The 21478-nt window shown below is 42.0% G+C and overlaps 1 protein-coding gene across 2 annotated transcripts in view; it reads left to right on the forward strand.

The window, feature by feature from the left end:
• COL5A3 (collagen type V alpha 3 chain) overlaps positions 1–21478 on the forward strand; it is a 202949-nt gene that overhangs the window by 152322 nt on the left and 29149 nt on the right. For both annotated transcript variants that reach the window (XM_075858954.1, XM_075858956.1), the window contains 17 exons: positions 692–736; positions 1199–1252; positions 4183–4290; positions 4631–4684; positions 5538–5591; positions 7040–7084; positions 7288–7341; positions 8117–8161; positions 13437–13490; positions 14485–14538; positions 15770–15823; positions 16105–16212; positions 18609–18698; positions 18967–19020; positions 19130–19237; positions 19657–19764; positions 19868–19921. In XM_075858954.1, the coding sequence (XP_075715069.1) occupies positions 692–736; positions 1199–1252; positions 4183–4290; positions 4631–4684; positions 5538–5591; positions 7040–7084; positions 7288–7341; positions 8117–8161; positions 13437–13490; positions 14485–14538; positions 15770–15823; positions 16105–16212; positions 18609–18698; positions 18967–19020; positions 19130–19237; positions 19657–19764; positions 19868–19921 (1143 nt within the window). The remainder of the gene's footprint in view (positions 1–691; positions 737–1198; positions 1253–4182; positions 4291–4630; positions 4685–5537; positions 5592–7039; positions 7085–7287; positions 7342–8116; positions 8162–13436; positions 13491–14484; positions 14539–15769; positions 15824–16104; positions 16213–18608; positions 18699–18966; positions 19021–19129; positions 19238–19656; positions 19765–19867; positions 19922–21478) is intronic.

Consider the following 21478-nt stretch of genomic DNA (forward strand, 5'->3'; position numbering starts at 1 on the left):
AACCTGTCACTAAACAAGACCAGCATCATATTGTAGATTAACTTACGCAATGAGAACTAAAGTGAATTGGAAGGTCGTACCTGGTATGTTCTCATCTGGTTGAGATTTTGATTTATATACTTGTCACACTGCACCACCTCTTGTGACGGTTGTGTACTGAAGGGCCATTTGGTTAGCGCAAGTAGCGACTACTAATTTATTTACTTAAAGGGATTTTCAACCTTCTGACAACTGATGACCTATCCACCGGATAGGTAATCAGTACACGATCTGTGGGGGTCCGACACCCGGACCCCGCACAGATCAGCTGGTCCGATGCCTCTGAAGCACTCAGCTCCGGGCCACGGAACAGTGACCGAGTTGCAGTACTGTATTCAAGTGAATAGGAGCGGAACTGCAGTTCTGCAGCACAGACGCTATGCTATGTACGGAGCCAACTGCTTCCTGGCTCTCTACATAGCATTATAGGTGGATAGGTCATCAGTTGTCAGAAGTTGGACAATCCCTTTAAGGGCATCTATCTGAAGCTTATGTGTTTTACTGTCAGGGATAAGTTACTGTCTCAACATTCCACATCATCTGCAGTTGTACTCAAGGGCTAACTAGTCTTATATGTGCCAATCAAAATCTATTTCCCAAATGCATTTTTGGGGATATATTACTAAATTGCTTTTTTTTACTTATTTTTCAGGGAGCCTTTGGTGTAAGAGGGCCAAAAGGGAGCAAAGGTGAAAAGGTAAGTGGGTAAAGTAAGATGTTTTGCGTTCGGTATGAGATCACGAAAAAATGATAAATAAGAGTTGGAGACCAATTAACTTGGAGTAACAATTCAGTAGAACAGAAGACCATACAAAGAATACCCCATAGAATAAAAAATCCAATATACAATATAATAGAAACATTGTCCGTGCCCAATTCAATCCAGCTCCGGACGTCATCAATTGTTTTTAATATTTTTAGCATTGCAAACAAAATCCAAAAAAGTGCAATACATTCATAACATGAGAATGAGAACATAGACACCATAGAAGTGAGATGTATGATGATTGATTGATTGATTGATTGATTGATTGATTGATTGATTGATTGATTGATTGATTGATTGATTGATTGATTGATTGATTGATTGATTGATTGATTGATTGGATTCTAGTTTCTAAAGCTGCACATTTAGACACTCCACTTTTTTATGTTACAGGGAGAAGATGGATTTCCGGGTTTCAAAGGAGATATGGGACTCAAAGGAGACAGGGTAAGAACAATAGACAGTGGTCAACGGTTGGCATTATCTGGGGTTCCGTCTTTGCAACCTCACTCCAGCAGTAGACAGTTGTGAACTATTTTTTGCATCTAACGAGTCGGTTATTAAAGTATTCCGATGATATCTACATGGTCAAAAAATTCTTAACAGTGTGTGGCTAAATTTCTGAGGATGAAGAATTGCTAAAAAAAACTAGACCAGTGGTACTCAACTAATATTTGTCCACTGACCTAAGTCTCCGGTCAAGTGAAGGACGGAGCTGAACACCAACAGTAAAGATGTCTTTTTAACCCCTTAAAGACCAGGCCAATTTCAGTTTTTTTCATTTTCGTTTTTTCCTCCCCGCCTTCCATAAGCCTTAACTTCTTTATTTCTTTTTTGACATAGCCGTGTGAGGGCTTGTTTTTTGCAGGACAAAGTTGTAGTTTTTCATGGCACCATTTATTGTACCATCTATTGTACTGGGAAGCTGAAAAAATAATTATTTGTGGAGTGAAATGGGCAAAAAAAACAGCGATTACGCCATTTTTGGGGGGTTTTGTTTTTACAGCGTCCATCAGGCGGTAAAGACTACTTTTTTTTTAGAGCTAAGATGACCAAAAAACAGCAATTTGCAAGTTTTATATATATATATATATATATATATATATATATATATATATATATGTATATATCTGGCTATATATATATATATATTTTTTATTTATTTATTTAATTATTTTTTTTATTTTTTTATTTTTTTATTTTTTACTGCACTCAACGAGCGGGTTAAACAACACTGTATTGTGATAGTTCAGATTTTTACAGACGTGGTGATACCAGTTATGTTAACTTTTATTTTTTTTTACATTGCTTTAGGGAAAAAATTAGAAGAGGTTTTTTTTAAAAACTTTTAATATTAACATTAAAAAACTTTATTTAACAGTTTTTTACTGTTTTTATTAGTCCCCCTAGGGGACTTGAGCCAGCGATCATTGGATCGCTTGCATGATATACTGCAACACTAATGTATTGCAGTATATTGTGATTTCAATGTACAAAGATGGCAGACTTGGGGGCCTTTTTTAGGTGCCCAGGCTACCATGAAAACCATCAGTACTCTACGATCGCTTCTTGGGGGGGCGATGGCGCATTGGAGGGAGGCGCCCCCCTGATTCTAACAATTTAAATGCCGCGGTCACGATTGACTGCAGCATTTAAGGTGTTAAACGGGCGGAATCAACGTGATCTTTGATTCCGCTCGCTGCAGTGAGGTTTCAGCTGTGTTACACAGCTGTCACCCACTGAGTATGGAGCGCGTTCTGCCCATAAGCCCGCTCCATACTTCCCCTTAATGGCTGTCATGTACTAGTACGTGACATGTCGTTAAGGGGTTAATGTTTCGCAAACTTTGCAGAACTATTTACATCAAGATTTATCATTACTTTTTAGTGGGAAAACCAGACCAGACCCCTAAATTAATTCAGATCAGACCCCAAAATTAATAAAGAGCCCAGTCCAGACCCCTAAAATTAATTCAAATTAATCGAACCCCAGACCAGTCCCTAAAATTAATAAGTCCCCAGACTAGCCCCTAAAGTTATTCAGATTCCAGACCAGACCTCTAAAATTAATCAAACCCCAGATTAAACCCCTAAAATTAATCAGATCACAGACCAGCCTTTAAACTTTATTCAGACCCCAGACCAACCTCCTAAATCTAATTCAGACCCCAGACCAGACAAAAAATATATACTTATCGCTCCCGGATCCTCTTTACCTCCAGGTGCCGCTGCACACAATGTTTTTTTGCTGGTCTGTGTCAGTTCCTTGTGTGCCGTGCCCTGGCAGCAGTTCTACTCCTGATGGCAGACATGCCTTCATAGATGCATTAGAGAAGACAATGCCCTCCTCCAATGCATCTATGATGGCAGATCTGAAGGGTCTAACAGCTGGCAACCCTATCCAAATTTGGACTGCATACTGCCAGTTAAGGACCGCTGCCCTAGTCCAACACCTTCAAATCTGTTTTCATACAAAGAGCTCTGTAGGGGGGGGGCAGAAACTTGTGCAATAGGTGCCAGGTGAGGGCTCATAGGAAGCCTCGGGTTTATGGGACTAATTACTGCCTACATCAGATGGCAGCCCCCATTTTGATTTTGCAATGGTGCCCATTTTTCTTAGTATTGCAAAATGTTTATATTGGCTTAAATGTTTTTTGATTAAAGGGTTATTCCAGCCTAAAGCATTTTTAACCTATCCACTGGATAGGTGATGAATGCTAGATCGGTAGGGGTCCGCCCACTGGGACCCCACCGATTGCCAGAATGGGGGTCCCTGTTCCACCAGCCACAAGACAGATGCTAGGAGGAGTTTGAATGGAGCTGCCAGCGGATCCCCACTGATCTATCATTTATCACCTATCCAGTTTATAGTTGAAAATGTTTTAGGCTGGAATACCCCTTTAACTACACTAACTATAACTGGAGTGATATTATGTTGTCTATAGAGAGGACTCACTAGACCTGAGCTCATAGATAGAGACCCCACCCAGGATCTGACTGGTCCATCAGAGTACCAGAAGATCCTTCAGTGGGCCCAGGCTCCAAAACAATAATGAGCCCCAAAGGTCCAGCAAAAGACAATGCCATTTGGAGTTTACTTTGAAGCCACTAGGCTCTATTTCTTATGGGATACATCTAATGTTATTGATGGAACCAATGAATTAGGACAAACTTATTTTACTAAAACCACTACTGTGAATGTCTTCTACCATGGCGGGCCGTTTTTAAGCTAAAATAAAGTTGACATTATGGATTAAATATAGTATAAAGCTTCATCTGGTGCCTTAGCTTCCTTAATGGAGAGAGAATCTACAGTGGGTGACAAATCATCAAGGATCATTGTTGTTTTTTGTTGTTTTCCTGTTGTTCTCAATTTAGGGTGACCCTGGCGTTTTAGGAGTACGTGGAGAAGATGGTCCTGAAGGACCAAAGGGACAATCTGGACCTTTTGGAGAGATAGGGACTGGTGGGACTGCTGGGGAGAAGGTTGGTTTATTCACAAATAAATGCTATGATATAGTTTATTTGTACCCTTCCTATTACGCCCTTATTATATAGCTACGGTCCTTTCCATAGTCATTAAGGTTTTTTAGCCGAAGATATATTTCTATCTTCCATGCCAAGAACTCTTAGAGAATACACAATTTTGATTGACTGGCACATCTGCTGGTCATACACTTCTAATTCAATAATCCGAAGGATAATTGATCCTTTCCATTTGGAGGGTAAAACAATCCCATCCCTTTCTATTCACAATACACAGTACACACACATTTTCCAGTATCTTAATGTTATGACCGGCATCTACTGCATTTTATATCTCCAGGGAAAACTTGGAGTTCCAGGTCTTCCAGGATATCCTGGACGCCTAGGAGCAAAGGTAAGAGTTTAGATTCCATATTGTGTACCTGATAGAAATTCGGAGACTGCTCTAAGAAGAATGTTCACCAGAGTTGTATGAAGCATAATGCCCATCTCTAAACAGTAGTGTAGCTATAGGAAGTAAAGAGGTCGAAATCACAACTAGGATCCTACTTTGTTGTTGTTAAATGCCAGAGTTGTAGCCATGAGGACTAGTGACCCCAAAAAATATATTTTTAGAAGGCCTTATATTACCTCCTGTTATTGGTCAAATCAACCAAATTATGGGCACCTCTATGACCACCAGAGTTCCTATTTCCATCCATGTTGGAAAATTTATATAAATATCCAGGAGTCTATATATGTGCGACCAAGTGTATGCATCTGCACAGGGGCCCTATGGGCAAAAGGGGCCCACCACTGCCTTAAAAGGAACATAACAGTACGAACCATCTACTTTTATGTTAACTGTATGTAAAGGGTGGTAGGCCATGGCCCATAATTACTGATGGAAGAAGTTGGCACACTATTAAAAGGACTTGGTGTATGACGAGAACCTCGCTTTCATTAAAAATAGTTTTTACATAACAAGGCACCGTTTTTCTTGCACAGGGGTCCCATGCTATCTATATTCCTCCCTGTAAACTCTTTAAGAGATTACCTCACTCCATATGCCCTGTTAAATCCCGCACTTGGGAACCCCCTCTATGAGCCGGTGCGAAGGGCCACCGCAAAGAGCAGGAGGAAGGACATTACGCGATCTAGATACATTTTCTTTTCAATTAATATCATATGAATACTATTTTATATCTTTAGTAGGTAATGCTCTACGCACGGATGGATAGCACTGAATTGATAATTTCTTCTTGCAGGGATCCACCGGATTTCCTGGACCTTTGGGTATGGCTGGAGAGAAGGGCAAGCGGGTACGTTTTAATAAATCTTTCCATGGAAAATATCTGATTACAGATTCTAGACTTATAAAGTTAGGGTGAGATGAAGATAGGGCTTAATGGGACCAAGAAGCTGCTACTTACCCAAATCTTCTACTATATCAACAGTTGCCTCCTGTAGACCAAAATATACCCCAGCTGTAATTTACTGCACTTTGATGGCTGGGTATAGTTCTACAATATCGCTCTTTAACCCCTTAAAGACGTAGCCTATTTCGGCGTTAAGGACTGCAGAAATTGGTTTGTTTTTGCATCACTGCAATCCGTGAGCCATAACTTTTTTATTTTTCCGTCGACGTAGCTGTATGAGGGCTTGTTTTTTGCAAGACAAGTTGTGTTTTTCAATTGCACAATTTTGAGGTACTCATAACTTGTTGATACATTTTTTCTAACTTTTTGGTAGGATAGGAATGGATAAACAGCAATTCTGTCTTAGTTTTTTTTTTATTTGTGTCGTTATAGTATGGCATAAATAATACATTAACTTTATTCTATGGGTGGGTACGATGATGGCAACATTAAATATGTATAGTTTTTTATGTTTTACTACTACACAATAAAACTCATATTTTTGTAACACATGATTTATTGACTAACTTTTTTGGTGGTTGGGAATGGAAAAAAATATATTCTGTTGTTCCTTTTTGCAGTATTTTTTACATTTACAGTATAACAAAGCATTATTGCCTGTCAATAATGCATGGCCTAATAGGCAAATAGTCATGGCAGGCCTCTTTCCTCTACAAGCCATTTATAATAGAATAAAATACCGCACTCAACTTGCATTTACTGAAGAATTAGAAGCTTCATAGGGTTTTCACATACGATTCTCCACTAGACGTAATTCCACTCCCACGTTGCTTTGGGTAACATCTAACATTGCAACTTGTGTGGATTTAGTGGTTTCTTGAGCTTTCCCTTCAACATTCAGCTCAATCCACAGGCATAAAAAGCTCCACATGTACAGACATAAAACAACCACAAGGTACGTCAAGATACTACTGTCTAACTGGAGTTTCACTAATTCCATATTCTTCTGGGGCTCCTCTGAGCCATTTAGTAGGACTTGGATTGGGCCAAATGGCTCCTGGATTTTTCTAAAAAGTCCTGTGTCCAAAGAGTCAAGGAGATGGGGCCTATTTTTTTTCTAAATCCTTGATGGGCCACTTAGTGGATACAGTTTTGGTGACTAGTTCAGGATAGAATTTCTTAAGAATAAAGTATCTGTAAGGCACTAATCTGAAGGAAAACCTGTCCTGACCACTGGCTCCCTTTAAATCACAAGCCTAAGGCGGCTCTATACTAAGGGTGGTGTTATACCTGGTGATAAAAACCAGTGTAGTGTTATATAGTCAGAAAAAGTTAGAAGCTCATCTGTGTTTTTATCGTTACCATGATGATTGATGTTTTTTTCCATTTAGGGAAGAGGTGGACAGCCTGGACAAGCAGGAACGCGTGGACCTTCGGTAAGAACATTGTATAAAACATATCAATATATTAGACATTTTATTATTGTAATGATCATGCTCTGGATACAGGACTATATTGACTTTGACTGCTATATGACTCCTTTTGCACCACCTCTAATAAATAGGCTTAGACATGGGGAGGGGCAGCCTGAAATTGAGCCCAAATTTCTGAATTATTATTATCTTTCATGTTACTTTAGGGTACAAGGGGTGAAAGAGGTCAACGAGGGCCAACAGGAAAACCAGGTCTAAAGGTGAGTGTTAATCCAGCTTGTCTCGTATCTTCCATGTCATGCCATAGCTCTACGAACATTTTTTTAATAAATGCGTTATTTTATTTTTATCAGTAACATTACAGTTAAAGCTGGAGTTCATATTGTTAACTAAAACTTAAATAGAAATTCACCCAAAAAATTTAGCCAATGTCCTTCATGGATTTGAGACCTCAGTGAGTGTTCCCACCAGAAGTGACGGGCAAATCCCCATCCAATTACTTTGCATGCCCACCTAGTCCCCCTTCTATACCTTACTCACCCTTATTACAAGGTTAATTAACACATATCCTGTATACTAGTTATTCCTACATCAGTTTTCCCTCTGCAGGTGTAAGGTTCTTTGCCGGCTTCCGTCTATATAATAAAAAACAGGATCTGTCATACGACGGATCTGATGGACCTCATTGACCTATAATGGGGTCTGTGACAGAGGCTCCCGACGCAGATGTGAACAGAGCCTTTTGACGGGAAGAATAGAGCTGCATGCAGGGCTATTCTTCCCGTCAAATCTTTTGAGATCTGTGACAGAGGCTCCGGACGCAGATGTGAACATAGCCTTAGCTGTACATTTGGAATGGTTCCCTATTTCACCTCGTTGCTCTTTGTATTTATGTTCAAATATTAAGAAATAATGTTCGAAATATTCAGTATCAAAAGATCCAGAAATGGTATCTTCTGCCCAGGACCAAACCAGACCAGCTAGTTACCACATCCATGTCACAGACAGTCATTGAGTTTGTCCTCTATTTTTCAGGGTGACTCAGGTCACGATGGTGTTCCTGGAGCTGCTGGTGAGAAGGTGAGTTATGGGCTTCCGGCATTATATTGGATGGCATCAGATCTGTCAGTGAGTCCGGTATACATCTTTATGTCCTTCAATGCACTATATGCTACACACAGGGCCGCCATCAGGAATTTCAGGGCCCCCTACAGCTAAATTTTCTGGGCCCCCCTACCGTGGCACCGCCTGTTAACGGTACTCCGTCCAGCACCATATCATGGTACCCAGGGCCGCCATCACCGGGGGTATTATGGGTACTGATGTGAGGGGCCCGGCCAAACCTAATTGAAAGGGGGGCCCGGCAACTGCCGCGACTTGCCTTTGGTAGAAAAAAAAAACAAACCCCTGCAATGGGGCTTGTTTTTTTCACCAAAAGAATGTCGTGAGCTGCGGGCCCCCCTTTCAATTAGGTTTGGCCGGGCCTTTCACATCAGTACCCATAATACCCCCCCTGATGGCGGCCCTGGGTAGCATGGGGGCCGTCATGGGGGCCGTCAAACACTGCCGCCCGTGCGACCGATCGCGCGCACCCGCAAACTCCCGCGCATGCCCACCCGCGACCGCCTGGAACCGCGCACCGAATTTTGAGGCAGATTTTGACCTGCCCACACTATCTTGCCGCGTTTTTTGTCCGCGGCGATTGAGGACAGCAGACAAAAAACGCAGGGAAAATTGCATTTTCTACCTCCCATTGATTTCGATGGGAGGTCAGAGGCGGAACCGCGGCAAGAAAGGACGTGCTGCTTTTTCTTTTTTCCGCGACTGGCTCCCATTGATTTCAGATTAAATCAATGGGAGGCGGTTTTGGAAGTTGTTTGGTGCTGATTCTGACGCAGCGTCCGAGTCAATATCAAGGCCCAAAAACTCTGTGAACTGGGCCTTATTCTTAGGGCTTATTCAGACGAACGTGTAATACGTCCGTGCAACGCGTGTGATTTTCACACGCCTCGCACGGACCTATGTTACTCTATGGGGCCGTGCAGACTGTCAGTGATTTTCATGCAGCGTGTGTCCGTGTGTCCGCTGCGTAAAACTCACGACATGTCCGATATTTGTGCATTGTTCGCGCATCACGCACCCATTGAAGTCAATGGGTGTGTGAAAATCACGCCCAGCACTTCCGCAGCAGTATAAACTATGAATGAAAACAGAAAAGCACCACATGCTACAAACATACAAACAGAGTGTCATAATGATGGCGGCTGCGCGAAAATCACGCAGCCGCGCATCATACGCTGCTGACACACGGAGCTGTTATGGACCTTTTGCATGCGCAAAACGCCACGTTTTTCCGCACGCAAAAAGCACACGCTTGTGTAAATCCGGCCTTAGGGTAGGAACACACTAGGCATGAACACTGCGGATTTTATGCAACACATTTTATTGTGGAAAATCCGCAGCGTATTACAGTCGCAGCAGAGTGAAAATCACTGACAGTCTGCACGACCCCATAGAGTAACATAGGTCCGTGCGAGGCGCGTGAAAATCACGCACGTTGCACGGACGTATTACACGTTCGTCTGAATAAGCCCTAACAATAAGGCCCAGTTCACAGAGTTTTTGGGCCTTGATATTGACTCGGACGCTGCGTCAGAATCAGCACCAAACAACTTCCAAAACCGCCTCCCATTGATTTAATCTGAAATCAATGGGAGCCAGTCGCGGAAAAAAGGAAAAGCAGCACGTACTTTCTTGCCGCGGTTCCGCCTCTGACCTGCCATCGAAATCAATGGGAGGCAGAAAATGCATTTTTCGCTGCGTTTTTTGTCTGCTGTCCTCAATCGCAGCGGGCAAAAAACGCAGCAAAAAACGCGGCAAGATAGTGTGGGCAGGTCAAAATCTGCCTCAAAATTCTTTAAGGAATTTTGAGGCAGATTTTTTCGGCCTGCAAAATACTCTGTGTGAACAGGGCCATACATAAACAGCACTTTGAGACACTTTACTCACCGTGTCAGAAGAGCTGCTCCCACTCCAGTCCTCTTCAGGCGATGTCTTCGGTCCAGATGTCGTCCTTGACCTCCAGGCTCCAGAAAATGGCGGGGATCGTAGAACTCCTGCCGCCGCGCAACAACTAGACTCCTCCCCCTCTCCTTACGCAGCTACACTCTGGAGAAGGAGGACGAGGAGGACGACGAGGAGGCGGAGTCGGACGAGGAGGCGGAGTTGGAGGCGGGCCAGCAGGTAAGTAAACTGTGCGCCGCTGTCCCTGTGTGGCTGTCCTTCCCCGTAGATCGGACTTGTGTTGCGGGCGCACCGCCTCCTTCTCGGCGGCGCGCCTGGTCGTTCGCGCGTGGGCGCGCGCTTGTGGTCATGCACGCGCGGGTGCGAGCTTGCGGTCGTTCGCGCGCGCGCAAGCGGTGTTTCGCGGCGGTGATGAGAGGGGGGCCCGCAGCTCACGGCGGTGTTTGACGAGAGGGGGGCCCGCAGCTCACGACATTGTTTTGGTGAAAAGAACAGGCCCCATTGCAGGGGCCTGTTTTTTTCTACCAAAGGCAAGTCGCGGCAGTTGCCGGACCCCCCTTTCAATTAAGTTTGGCCGTGCCCCCTACACTAGTACCCCTAATACCCCCCTGATGGCGGCCCTGTGTAGCGCGAATCACGCGCGTCACCCGGAAGTGCTTCCGTGTGCCGTGCACGATTTGCACGCACCCAATGACTTCAATGGGTGTGTGCTGCGCGAAACACGGGCAAGTATATGACATGTCGTGAGTTTTACACAGCGCACACACGCTGCGTGAAATTCACTGACAGTCTGAACGGCCCCATTCACTAACATAAGTCCGTGCGACGTAATAAGTATCACGGACGTATAACACGTTCGTGTGAATAAGGCCTTATATTGTCATTTGTAGTGAATTTTCAGTGCACAATCCGCACCAAAAATAGGAGGCAAGTAAGTGGCTTATTCAGATGTCCATGTTCGGTCTGTGATATAAGGACCGTGTATCGGCCATATTTCCCGGACCGACCACAGTTCAGGGAGCCGGGTTTCTAGCATCACAGTTATCTATGATCATAGTCCCTCCCTTCCCGTGGGAATACTGTCCCCGGTCCCGTACTGAAAGCATCATTACAGTACGGGACAGTATTCCCGCAGAGAGGCAGGGACTCCCAGCAACACTGATAACTATGATGCTAGGAGTCCGGCTCCATGAATTGTGGTCAGCCTGTGAGATACAGCCGATACACACTCCGTATGTCACGGACCGAATGCGGCCGTCTGAATAAGGCCTTAGTCTAGTTACACAGTGCGGTGAAATCCCATTTTTTTGCCACAATTTTTGCAAAAAAACGTGACTTGACCGCACTGTGAGAATATAGCCTAACAGCACTTTTCATGTTTTGTATCTTTTTTTTATGCAATTTTCGTAATTGCGGCACAAATCACGCGGTTTTGCCGCGATTTTTATATAATCGCGGCAAAACTGCGCCATTTTTGCCGCGATTACGAAAATCGCGGCAAAAAAGCGCTAGGAAAACGAAAAAATACCAAAAAACTTTTTAACCAACTTTATACAATCTACAAATGGGGTCAGGGGGATGGGAATCAGAATGGATAGGGGAACATACTCACCAGCCTGCAGGTCCGGTCGGCAGTGTAGAGGAGCTGGGGGGCGGGATCTCCACACGCAGCTTCAGCACATGCTGCATCTTCCTCTCCAGTGAAGCTACAACAGGTATGCAGGGGCTGCCGCGAGTGTTGCTAGGGGAGTGTCGCTAGGGGGGTGTCGCTAGGGGGGTGCCGCGGGCGTTGCGAGGGGGGCCCGTGAGCGTTGCGAGGGGGGGGCCGTGAGCGTTGCGAGGGGGGGGCAACAGTCCGAGGGTGGGGGGGGTGGGGGGTGCGACGGCAGCCCGGCGGGCCCCTTTTACTTCATTCATGTGGCCGGGCCCCTGACGGGAGTACCAGTAATACCCCCCTGATGGCGGCCCTGGCTACACACACCAAAATGTTGAAAAATCGAGGTCCTGATAATCAGATTTAGGATCATCACTTGACATCTGGCCATACATTAGCCGATCCCCAACTTTGATCCCCAACCCAATCATTGCACTTAGTTGAGACACTGGTCAAACCTTCGGTGCTGATTAGTTTCTTAATATATCTTTATAGTGGTCGGAGCTCCATTTTTCTTATACAGAACTCCAAATCCACTGCATCAGCAGTGTTAGAGTATGTTCACAAGTAGACTAATTGCAGCAAATTTTCCGTCTGGATATGAAGGCGGAAAATCTGCAGCTTTGACATGGGCCAATGATCGGTTAAATGAGCAAACGCTCGTTTATTGGCTATCTGCATACCAAAAAAATGTTGCTAGTCGGCAGCACATCTCCATGCGTAAACAGAGAGAGATGTGCTGCCCACATGATGCAAATGCATAGGAACGAGCGATTGTAGTAAGGATTATTCATCCGTATACATTGCTGGTGATTACTCCTAGTGAATCAAGCTAGCGAGCGCCCATCGATGTGTTGTATCACCGAACAGTGCTCGTTTTTACGGCCAGTATCGGGTCGTCTAAAAGGACCTTTATCATGGCAGCAAAGTGGATGAGATTTAACAGATCTCATCCAAACACTGCAGAAAATTTCCATGCAGAAATTGACCTGGGCTGCAGATTTTTTTTAATCCGCAGCATGTCGATTTATGCTGAGGAATGGTTGCGCATTAGATACAAATTTTACACATTGAGTTCAATGGAGAAGTGAGAATCTGCAACAAATGGCAAAAGTTGCATATATTTTTTGCTGCAGAATAGCTGCATTTCAGCAGCAAAAATCACAACTTGAAGAAAAAAGTAAACCTTTTTCCACTTTAAAAAAATAAAATAAATAAGACTATAATCACCTCCCTGTAGCGACACTTTCCTGCTCCCTGGGCTGGTCTGTGTTGTGCCGGCCTCTTGAGATAATGTTTTGTTCAATGTGACCGCTGCAACTAATTACAGGTGGAAAGAGGTAAAACTTTGACTGCATATAACCACCTCTAGGGGGAGCTTAGGAGCTTGCTGCGTACTAACATATTGAACTCATTAATAAAACAGTATGTACTTACCACCTAAACTCACCTTAGTGGCAGCTGCAGGCATCCTGAATGTTATCAGCTAACTACGTCTTTGCGGGGGAATTTTGAGCTCTATATCAGGAAAATAGAACTCCAAGGAATATGCAACACAGAATACAGAATACAAGGTCCTAAATGTTCTACTATCTCGTATATGCACCCACTTTTACTATCTCAATATTCTTGTGAAGATACGTATAGAAAATAATGCATTTTGTCTTATAATTCTAGGGACCAATGGGGCCTCCGGGACCAGTTGGATTCGCGGGACCTAAAGGACCCAATGTAAGTAGATTTTTCAATGACCTGATACTTGATTATGGTTCACAATTGAAGGTACACTAAAAATACTATCCACTATCATCACAGTATCATCATTTGATCAGTTTTTAGTTTCCTGTTCTGTTACATATCATAATCTAACAGGCGAGAAAAAAAAATCTATAGGTGTCTCATGAGGCATCTGTTTTGTCTTCCCCTTATTCTTCCCCTCCTAGTGCTAGTGTATTTGAAACAAAGGGAAAATAAATAAGACTATTCCACTGAACCTTCTGCAACCAGAAAAAACTAAAAGCCCTGTCAAGAGTTGCTTCTATGCACCCACGGTCATTGGGATCCCCTTGTAGCTACGCCATAAGCTATGCCATAAAAAGTCTATACAGCTCCATGACATTTTTCAAGCTCTGTCCACGAATGTATATCCCCTAAAGAGTCCAGCGTGACTAAATGTTTAGGAACTAGAACACAGGGCTCCTAGATTTTGGGAGAGGTTCATTCTTTAGGCTGCTGCCAGAACGTTGCCAGTTAGGGAATGAAGAAATTGTTTAGAAAAACCCATACCCTATTACGGAATTCTAAGTTAATTGAGGGTTATCCCCTGTTCAAGATATTCATCTATTAGCCAGAGAGGAGATTGGGTACAATGGGCTTTTCTCTCCCTCTGGAGGACCCAGCATGTCTGTTTATTACACAGCCAACACATTAATTATAGTGGTCACAATGTAATGCTTCATTTGCCCTGCGGTGGCACTGTATGGAAATGAAACACTTCCTGCCAGGTTCTCCCAGATTACGGCTAATCGTTGGTGATCTTGGGAAGACTCCTTGGATCGTTGGGGATCCTTCTAACAAAAATGGATTACCCAAAGTGGACAACCCCTTTAAGTGGTGTTTTAAGTCGTTTTCTACTGAGATCTCTCAGTTAGAGTTCTGGCACTTAGAAATTATCAATGGATCACCAGTTTTTACATCTTAACTGATGTTAGTGCTTGCTCATCAGGGTGTCCCTGGAAAAGATGGCTTACCTGGACATGCAGGCCAACGAGGAGAGCCAGTGAGTATAATACGTTGTATGCTGTGAAATCTTCTGCAGAAAAACAATTGGACAGGAAGTCAACATGTTTTTTTTAAGGGGGTGTACTGGTAAAAAGTACTTTTGCATTTTATAATTCTGCGGAAAGTTAAAGGTTGTCTCCACCCAGAATTTAAAAAATAGTTGGATGTAGTTGTATGAAAATTATTAAATAATACTGAAACTCTTTTCTGATGGGTCCATTGTCATTTGAAACATTTTGTGTAGACATCTCCATTATTTACACGTATGTTTCAGGACATGAGTATAAAAAAAGATTATATTACCACTGACATACACGTATATTGAAATGGTAGTTTTAGTTTTAGTAAAAGGGGCGGGCCTGTGACAATTTCATGGCTTAAGACCTACATAAGGGAGGACAGCAACACTATTCACTAAACAAACAGATAAGGCTATGAATGAAGAATTTCTCCCATTGCTTGATCTCTTGGCTAGGACTGAACTCCATTTCTTTATAGAGACGGTATTAGTCTATGGACACTTTTTTGTCCCTTAACTTCCACTACATCTTTTCTGGGCAATGGCCGGAGCTGAAAAACAAAAACCCGAAACTGTGCTGTGGTCCAAAAAATGTCTGGGGCTTTTGTCTTTGTTCAAACTTAATATCGTACTCTGTAAAATATACTCAACAGTTGTCAATTCCCTTCCAGTTTGGATGGAAGTCCTGCCCGGTGGTGGCACCTTGCTATTTTTTGAGCATAAAATCCATTTGTACATGAATGCTGTTTGCAAACATGTATAGTATATAGGTTTATAAAGATGAGAACTCCTTTAACCAGTTGGACCATCTTTAGTCGTGGTGGTATGTGTACGTAATATATCTACAGGTGACCACAATTGAGCTCTGGACCTCATCTGGTTACAGCACAGAGTTTATACAATGCAAGTGCCATGTCAATTTCTACAATCTGAGTCAAGCAACTTTTGAGTTACACTCTTATTGGGGACTCAATGGTAGACTTCCACAATCATGCACCATTTATTAGCTGGTTGTCTGGAAGTTCTGCTGCATCTTCTGACAGTCTCACTGTCTTACTTCAGATGGCATGTGCCTGCTATAAAGCCCAAGCCTAACTCTTATTACAGAAAGACCAGTTATAAATGGACATTGGGGATCAAATGGAGATCATTATCTACATCACTAACCAGCAGGAATCTCACATATTTCTTTTCCTATCCAATGTAACAGGGTTTTCAAGGAAAAACAGGTCTTCCGGGGCCAGCTGGAGTTGTGGGGCCACAGGTATGTAGGATATCTACAAAAAACAATTTGATATTTTGTGTTTTTGGGCTATGTCATAAATATATGATGTTAAATAACAAGTACCATTATGTGTAGTCCAACAAATTTGGAGTATTAGTAGGATTTGACTAAATGTCACCATATAATTTTAAGTATGATGTTTCAAAAACAAAATAATATTAAGGCTTATAGGTAATCAATATGGGCATTATGTAATGTCTATACTTGAATATTTAATGTATATATTTGGAAAACTTGATGATTTAAGTTCTCATTATTAGGGCAAATCTGGGGAAACCGGCCCTATGGGAGAGCGAGGTCACCCGGGATCACCAGGATCTCCTGGTGAGCATGGATTGCCAGGTGCTGCCGGACGTGAAGGCGCAAAGGTAAAGTCCTATTCACAATGTACAATGTTATTAACAACTCAATTTTAGAGTGATTTAGGTTGACAGGTGTAACGTAATAAAATAAACCCTCCTCTTTTTCTGTTCTTATAGTCTTTACTAATTGAACCAACTTAAAAAAATGTAAAAGTACATATGAGAGATCAAATAAAACACATAGTAATACCTTGCCTGTATTTAATAATGCACTACAATAAGAAAAAACAGACTGGTAGGAGAATACGAGGAGAAGAAACTCCTCCTGGTTCACACCACCACACCTCATCCCGAAATAGGTGTGCCAATCTTCTGTGTAGGAGAGAAGGGCATTGTTACCCTTCAGTTGTCTCACATTTTCCTGGTTTGTAACCATTGTGGTAGGGGCACCATAGAGTGGTGATACGACCAAATTATCTGGGACAGGCACGGTACACAAGGGCTACTCAATGGTATTTATGCCCTTGCAGGTTTCACTGGTTTTATACAATGTCATTGGATATACAGTTGCAAGAAAAAGTAAGGAATAACCTGGATTTCTGCATTGATTACTAATAAAATGTGGTCTCACTGTTATCTAAGTCACAATTGCAGACAAACACAATCTAACTAAATTAATAACACACAAACATTGTACTGTTCGTGTCTTTTATTGACCACATTGAGTAAACATCGACAGTGCAGGGAGAAAAAGATTGGAAGTGTGGGTTTCACAGGTGCTTTGCTAATTAAATAAAGGCATACAAAGCCTGGTTACTGACAAATCTGTTCTTCTCAAGAAAGATTTGTTAGTGTGTTTGTCTATAAAAGTGACTTAGGTAACAATCAGACCATATTTTATTAGTAATCTATGTAGAAATCAAAGTGATTCTAAAGGGTTCACTTACCTTTTCATGCAACTATAGATTTGTTTGGTCTTTAATGGAGAACCTTTATAAAATAGACAGAAATCCTACAATGTACACTTAAAAAACAACATGTGGGTAATAAAGTATGCCAGTTCTTTCTCATCACTATCCAGTTGGGTAAATGAAAAGGTTTCAGCAGTCTTGAGATTTCTACTCAGGGGACGACAAACACTCAACTTGTGGAAACGTTAATAATGGCTATAAGATTTTGTTATCCCTTTATGGCCAATAAAATGGGTACAATCACAATGTAACAAATGTTTATTGGTATTAAAACAAAAATAAGAGCACTCTGAACTTCATAAAACTTCATCCAAAGTACCACTGACTCTTAAACCCATAATTTAAAAAAATATGCAGAAGGCCTAAACTCAAGTGAAAGCAATATGCAACTCCTTAGTTCACCAATAGAAGAAAAGTATTAATCCAGCTCAAATAAAAATCTGTACTAATGAAAGTATTCACTAGAAGTATTCATATAGGCCATCGATGTGTGATCTGTGAGGTCTGTTCCTGGGAGACGGTGTTTGCTGTACTGTCACAACCTCTTCGCCGCCCATGTCTGGTACTGCATCTCAACATCATTGAAGTGAATAGAGCTGATGTGCAGTACCACTCACAGCCACATGGAAGAGAATGGCACTGTGTTAGATACTGTGAAAAGGCCATGGTGCTCTAATGTGGGTACAGGGGTAGGATCCCCATTGATCACACATTGATAGACCATCAATGTTATATCCTGAAAAAATCTATTTTAAAGCTTGATATGAAAACTTGTAGGACAAGACACATTGTCAACTGGTTATTACGTTGGGTGTTGGCTAAACACTAAGTGGATAGCAGACACAAGAAGTTTCTTCTAGATGGACCTTCACTAATCACTTTACTGATAACAACTGACTTTGGACATGACAGATCAATTAAAATGGTTGTCAAAATTGATAGTAAAACCGTCCAAAAACATTCAATAACTCATGTTCCAAAGATCTTTAGGAAGACAACGCTCCCCCATAGTCTGGCTTGAGCGAATACGAATGTTAACTCAAACCAAACCTTGGATATGAGACAAGAGTTCGTCAGTTCTCATGGAGGATCCCAACAAATTGTGCTTCATATCATTGGCCACCTTATAATAGACATGTGAAAAGGTGACACCTATCTAGACTTGTGCAACAGTCTTCAGTCTTCTCCCCAAATACAACCAACCATGTTGTTCTGTTGGCTCCTGAGCGTTCAATGTGCTATAAATGTAGCGGTATAGGCCAATAATTCAAGGGCTATTCTCATGTTACACCTAGTATTCAAATTCCAACCTAGAACAGATATAGTTGAGCTGAATGTGTAATTTAACACTGTGCTACCTTGTTATTATGTTATTTAATTAGTTATTAATCTTTTTCTGTATTTTTCATTTTTCTTATCTTGACTTTTTAATATGATTTATTTCCATGTCTCCAACCATTTACTAGTAACATTTATCCTTTTCTGTCATAGGGTGACCCTGGTCCTTCTGGAATTCCAGGTAAATCTGGACCTCAAGGATTAAGGGGATTTCCAGGAGCCCGTGGCATAGGAGGCGAAGCGGTAAGTATCATTACTATCAATAATATACCATAAAACCTTTTGGTGACAACCACCCAAAATTGCATTGAAAAATGGTCTTCTAAAGGTGTGATCCCCTAAAAGTAGATGTATAGTATGTTATAGAACTGAAAATCTGTAACAGGATTTCTGGACTGGATACGGAGGTGGTCTTCACAAAGGGGTTTTCCTTTTTGAGAGGTTCTACTTTATATAGGGTATACATTACAACTCACAATGAATCTCTGTTCCCTTTGCTTGTTCCTTGTAGGGTCCATCTGGTTTAAAAGGAGGAGAAGGTCCCCTTGGTTCAGCTGGAGCTACAGTAGGTGTCTGATATACAGAAATTCAACAAATGCCATTGTGATTTACGTATGTTCACCCGCAGATAGTTTCTTTACCTTTTTAAGATCTTGTCTTGAAACTATTCACAGGGTCCACATGGAGAAAGGGGTCCATCTGGACCAGCTGGTGGAATTGGCCTTCCAGGACGCCCTGGATCGCAAGGACCACCAGGACCGGCTGGTGAGAAGGGGAATCCAGTAAGTAACAGAATAAGAAGGTGACAGTATGTCCTTATTATCCATTAGTGTGCATTGTGACTGGTAAAAACATACCACAAGTGGGTGGAGGATCGGAGACTGAGGACATCTTCCAACGTATTTATTATCATCTCTTAGTGATGCTCCTGATTTTGAGTGGTCATATCTAGCCTGATGTTGGGTGTAATATTGCAGCCTGAATTGTCCCACACTTTTATACAAGGATAATTGATAACTATAGCATTATAGTTAAATACATATAAAATAATATTAATGCCTTCTACATGTTAAAAAAAATCAAGGTTAACCAGGTTAACCTTGAATTTTCTACTCTAACGCCTCAGTTGATGCTCCCATAATGTTTTTGTATCTTGTATAGTATTATTATGAATAACTTAACATTGTGCATGTCTGTGCAGGGCGAGAAAGGACCTGTGGGTGTTTCTGGCCAGGATGGTGCTCAGGGAAGCATTGGACCACCAGGACCTGCCGGTCCAGCAGGACCTGCTGGGGATGATGGAGATAAGGTATTATCTGACTCAACAGTTTGACATCTTTGTTCTCCACTTTTTGACATTTATTATAAAAAGTGAAAATGAATATTTTTGACACTTTCTTATTTATTTTTAGGGAGAAGTGGGCGGCCCTGGACAGAAAGGAAGTAAAGGTGACAAGGGAGAGTCAGTAAGTATACATGTGTATACTAGTTTTCCAAAATCTGGAAAAAAATGGTTTATATTCTAGTGGAGGAAACGCTGGAGTCACAGTAGATGCAAAAAAACAGTTTTCCAAATAAGGGTTTTCCAAGAGGTTATAGAAGAATATCAAGAGAAGCTACAGATAAGCGGAATTGGAGCATAGTGGACGTGGTATGCAGGAGAATCTTAGACTTTTAAGGCTATGTACACCTTTGGAAGCAATGTTTTTATTTTTTATTAAAGGGATGTGTTTCGTGTTTTTAAGAAACTTTCAAACTTACTTTAGTTAGAAAATAGTTTTACTTTTTACGATACAGCTTCTATGTATCCTGTATACATAGAAGCTGTATAGTACTGCCTCAGTCTAATCTGTCAGTTCAACTAAAGGCAGGTCCTACGTGTCTGACTCACAGGATCCAGCTAATATCAATCACACTAATCGATATTAGTTGGATCCTGTGTGTCAGAAACATGTAGGACCTGCTCTCAGCTGATCCGTCAGTTTGCCTGAACTGACAAAATTGGCTAAGAGAGAACGACACAGCTTTTATGGTTACAGGTATAAATAGAAGCTGTATCATAAAAATTAGAATGATTTTTTTAATAAAACGAAATGTAAACGGTTTAAAAACACAAAATAAATAAATGTAATAAAATAAAAAAATTCCCAAATTCCCAAAATTCCCTGGCCTTTAAACTTAAAGAGGTTGTCCGCTTTGGACAATCCCTAGTTGATTCACAGGATTCCTTGACAATAAGCTGATCACAATGTGTCCTGCTGCTAGGAATCTCAGTGATCAGCTGTAATCTGAGGGGAAACCTGGCAGTAAGTGTTTAATTTCTCTGCAACACCACCACACGGAACATTAAGCATTACACAGTGGCCATTCGAATGGATGGGTTGTCTGGGTAGAGCAGGACAGGACAGCTCTTCCCGAGCGAGAGACGCTCTTTATAGCCACTCTCCACTCTGGCCAGGAGATAGGGATCCTGAACAGAGGACCCTTTCTATTAAAGCGTACCTAACTTTTCGGGTGACTTTTCAGAATAAGCGGTCATATATGTGTACATGAGGAATAAAACTATTTCTGGCCATTATATGACTCATCTTCTGCATTTTTTTTAGCAGTTTTCCCCTCTACAGGCTCTATCTCTCATTCTCAGTTGTTTTTTTCGCTAGTGGACAGAGACTATCTATTATCATGTCTTCTATACACTGCACACATAGAAGAGGAGACTTCTGCTCTCCTATCTCTATTTATCACATATATATGTATAGCAGCTGCAGCAGCATAGAGGACATTATACAGCAGTAATGAGCAGTGTAGCTGAGAATACAGCACTAGGGTGACATGTAACTTTTACCAGAAGCTGCAGCACTTCTGTGTGTCTCTCTGCTCCCCCCTCCCTTCTCCATAGACTTCTATAGGCAGTGTGCCTGTGTCTTCCTCTCTCTGCCCCCTCCTCTTGCTATCCCCTACTCTCTCCATAGACTATTTTGTGCAGCGTATCTATGTCTATCTCTCTCCCTGCTCCCCTCTCC

This window comes from Rhinoderma darwinii, chromosome 3, assembly GCF_050947455.1.
Source record: "Rhinoderma darwinii isolate aRhiDar2 chromosome 3, aRhiDar2.hap1, whole genome shotgun sequence".
NCBI classification, from domain to species: Eukaryota; Metazoa; Chordata; class Amphibia; order Anura; family Rhinodermatidae; genus Rhinoderma; species Rhinoderma darwinii.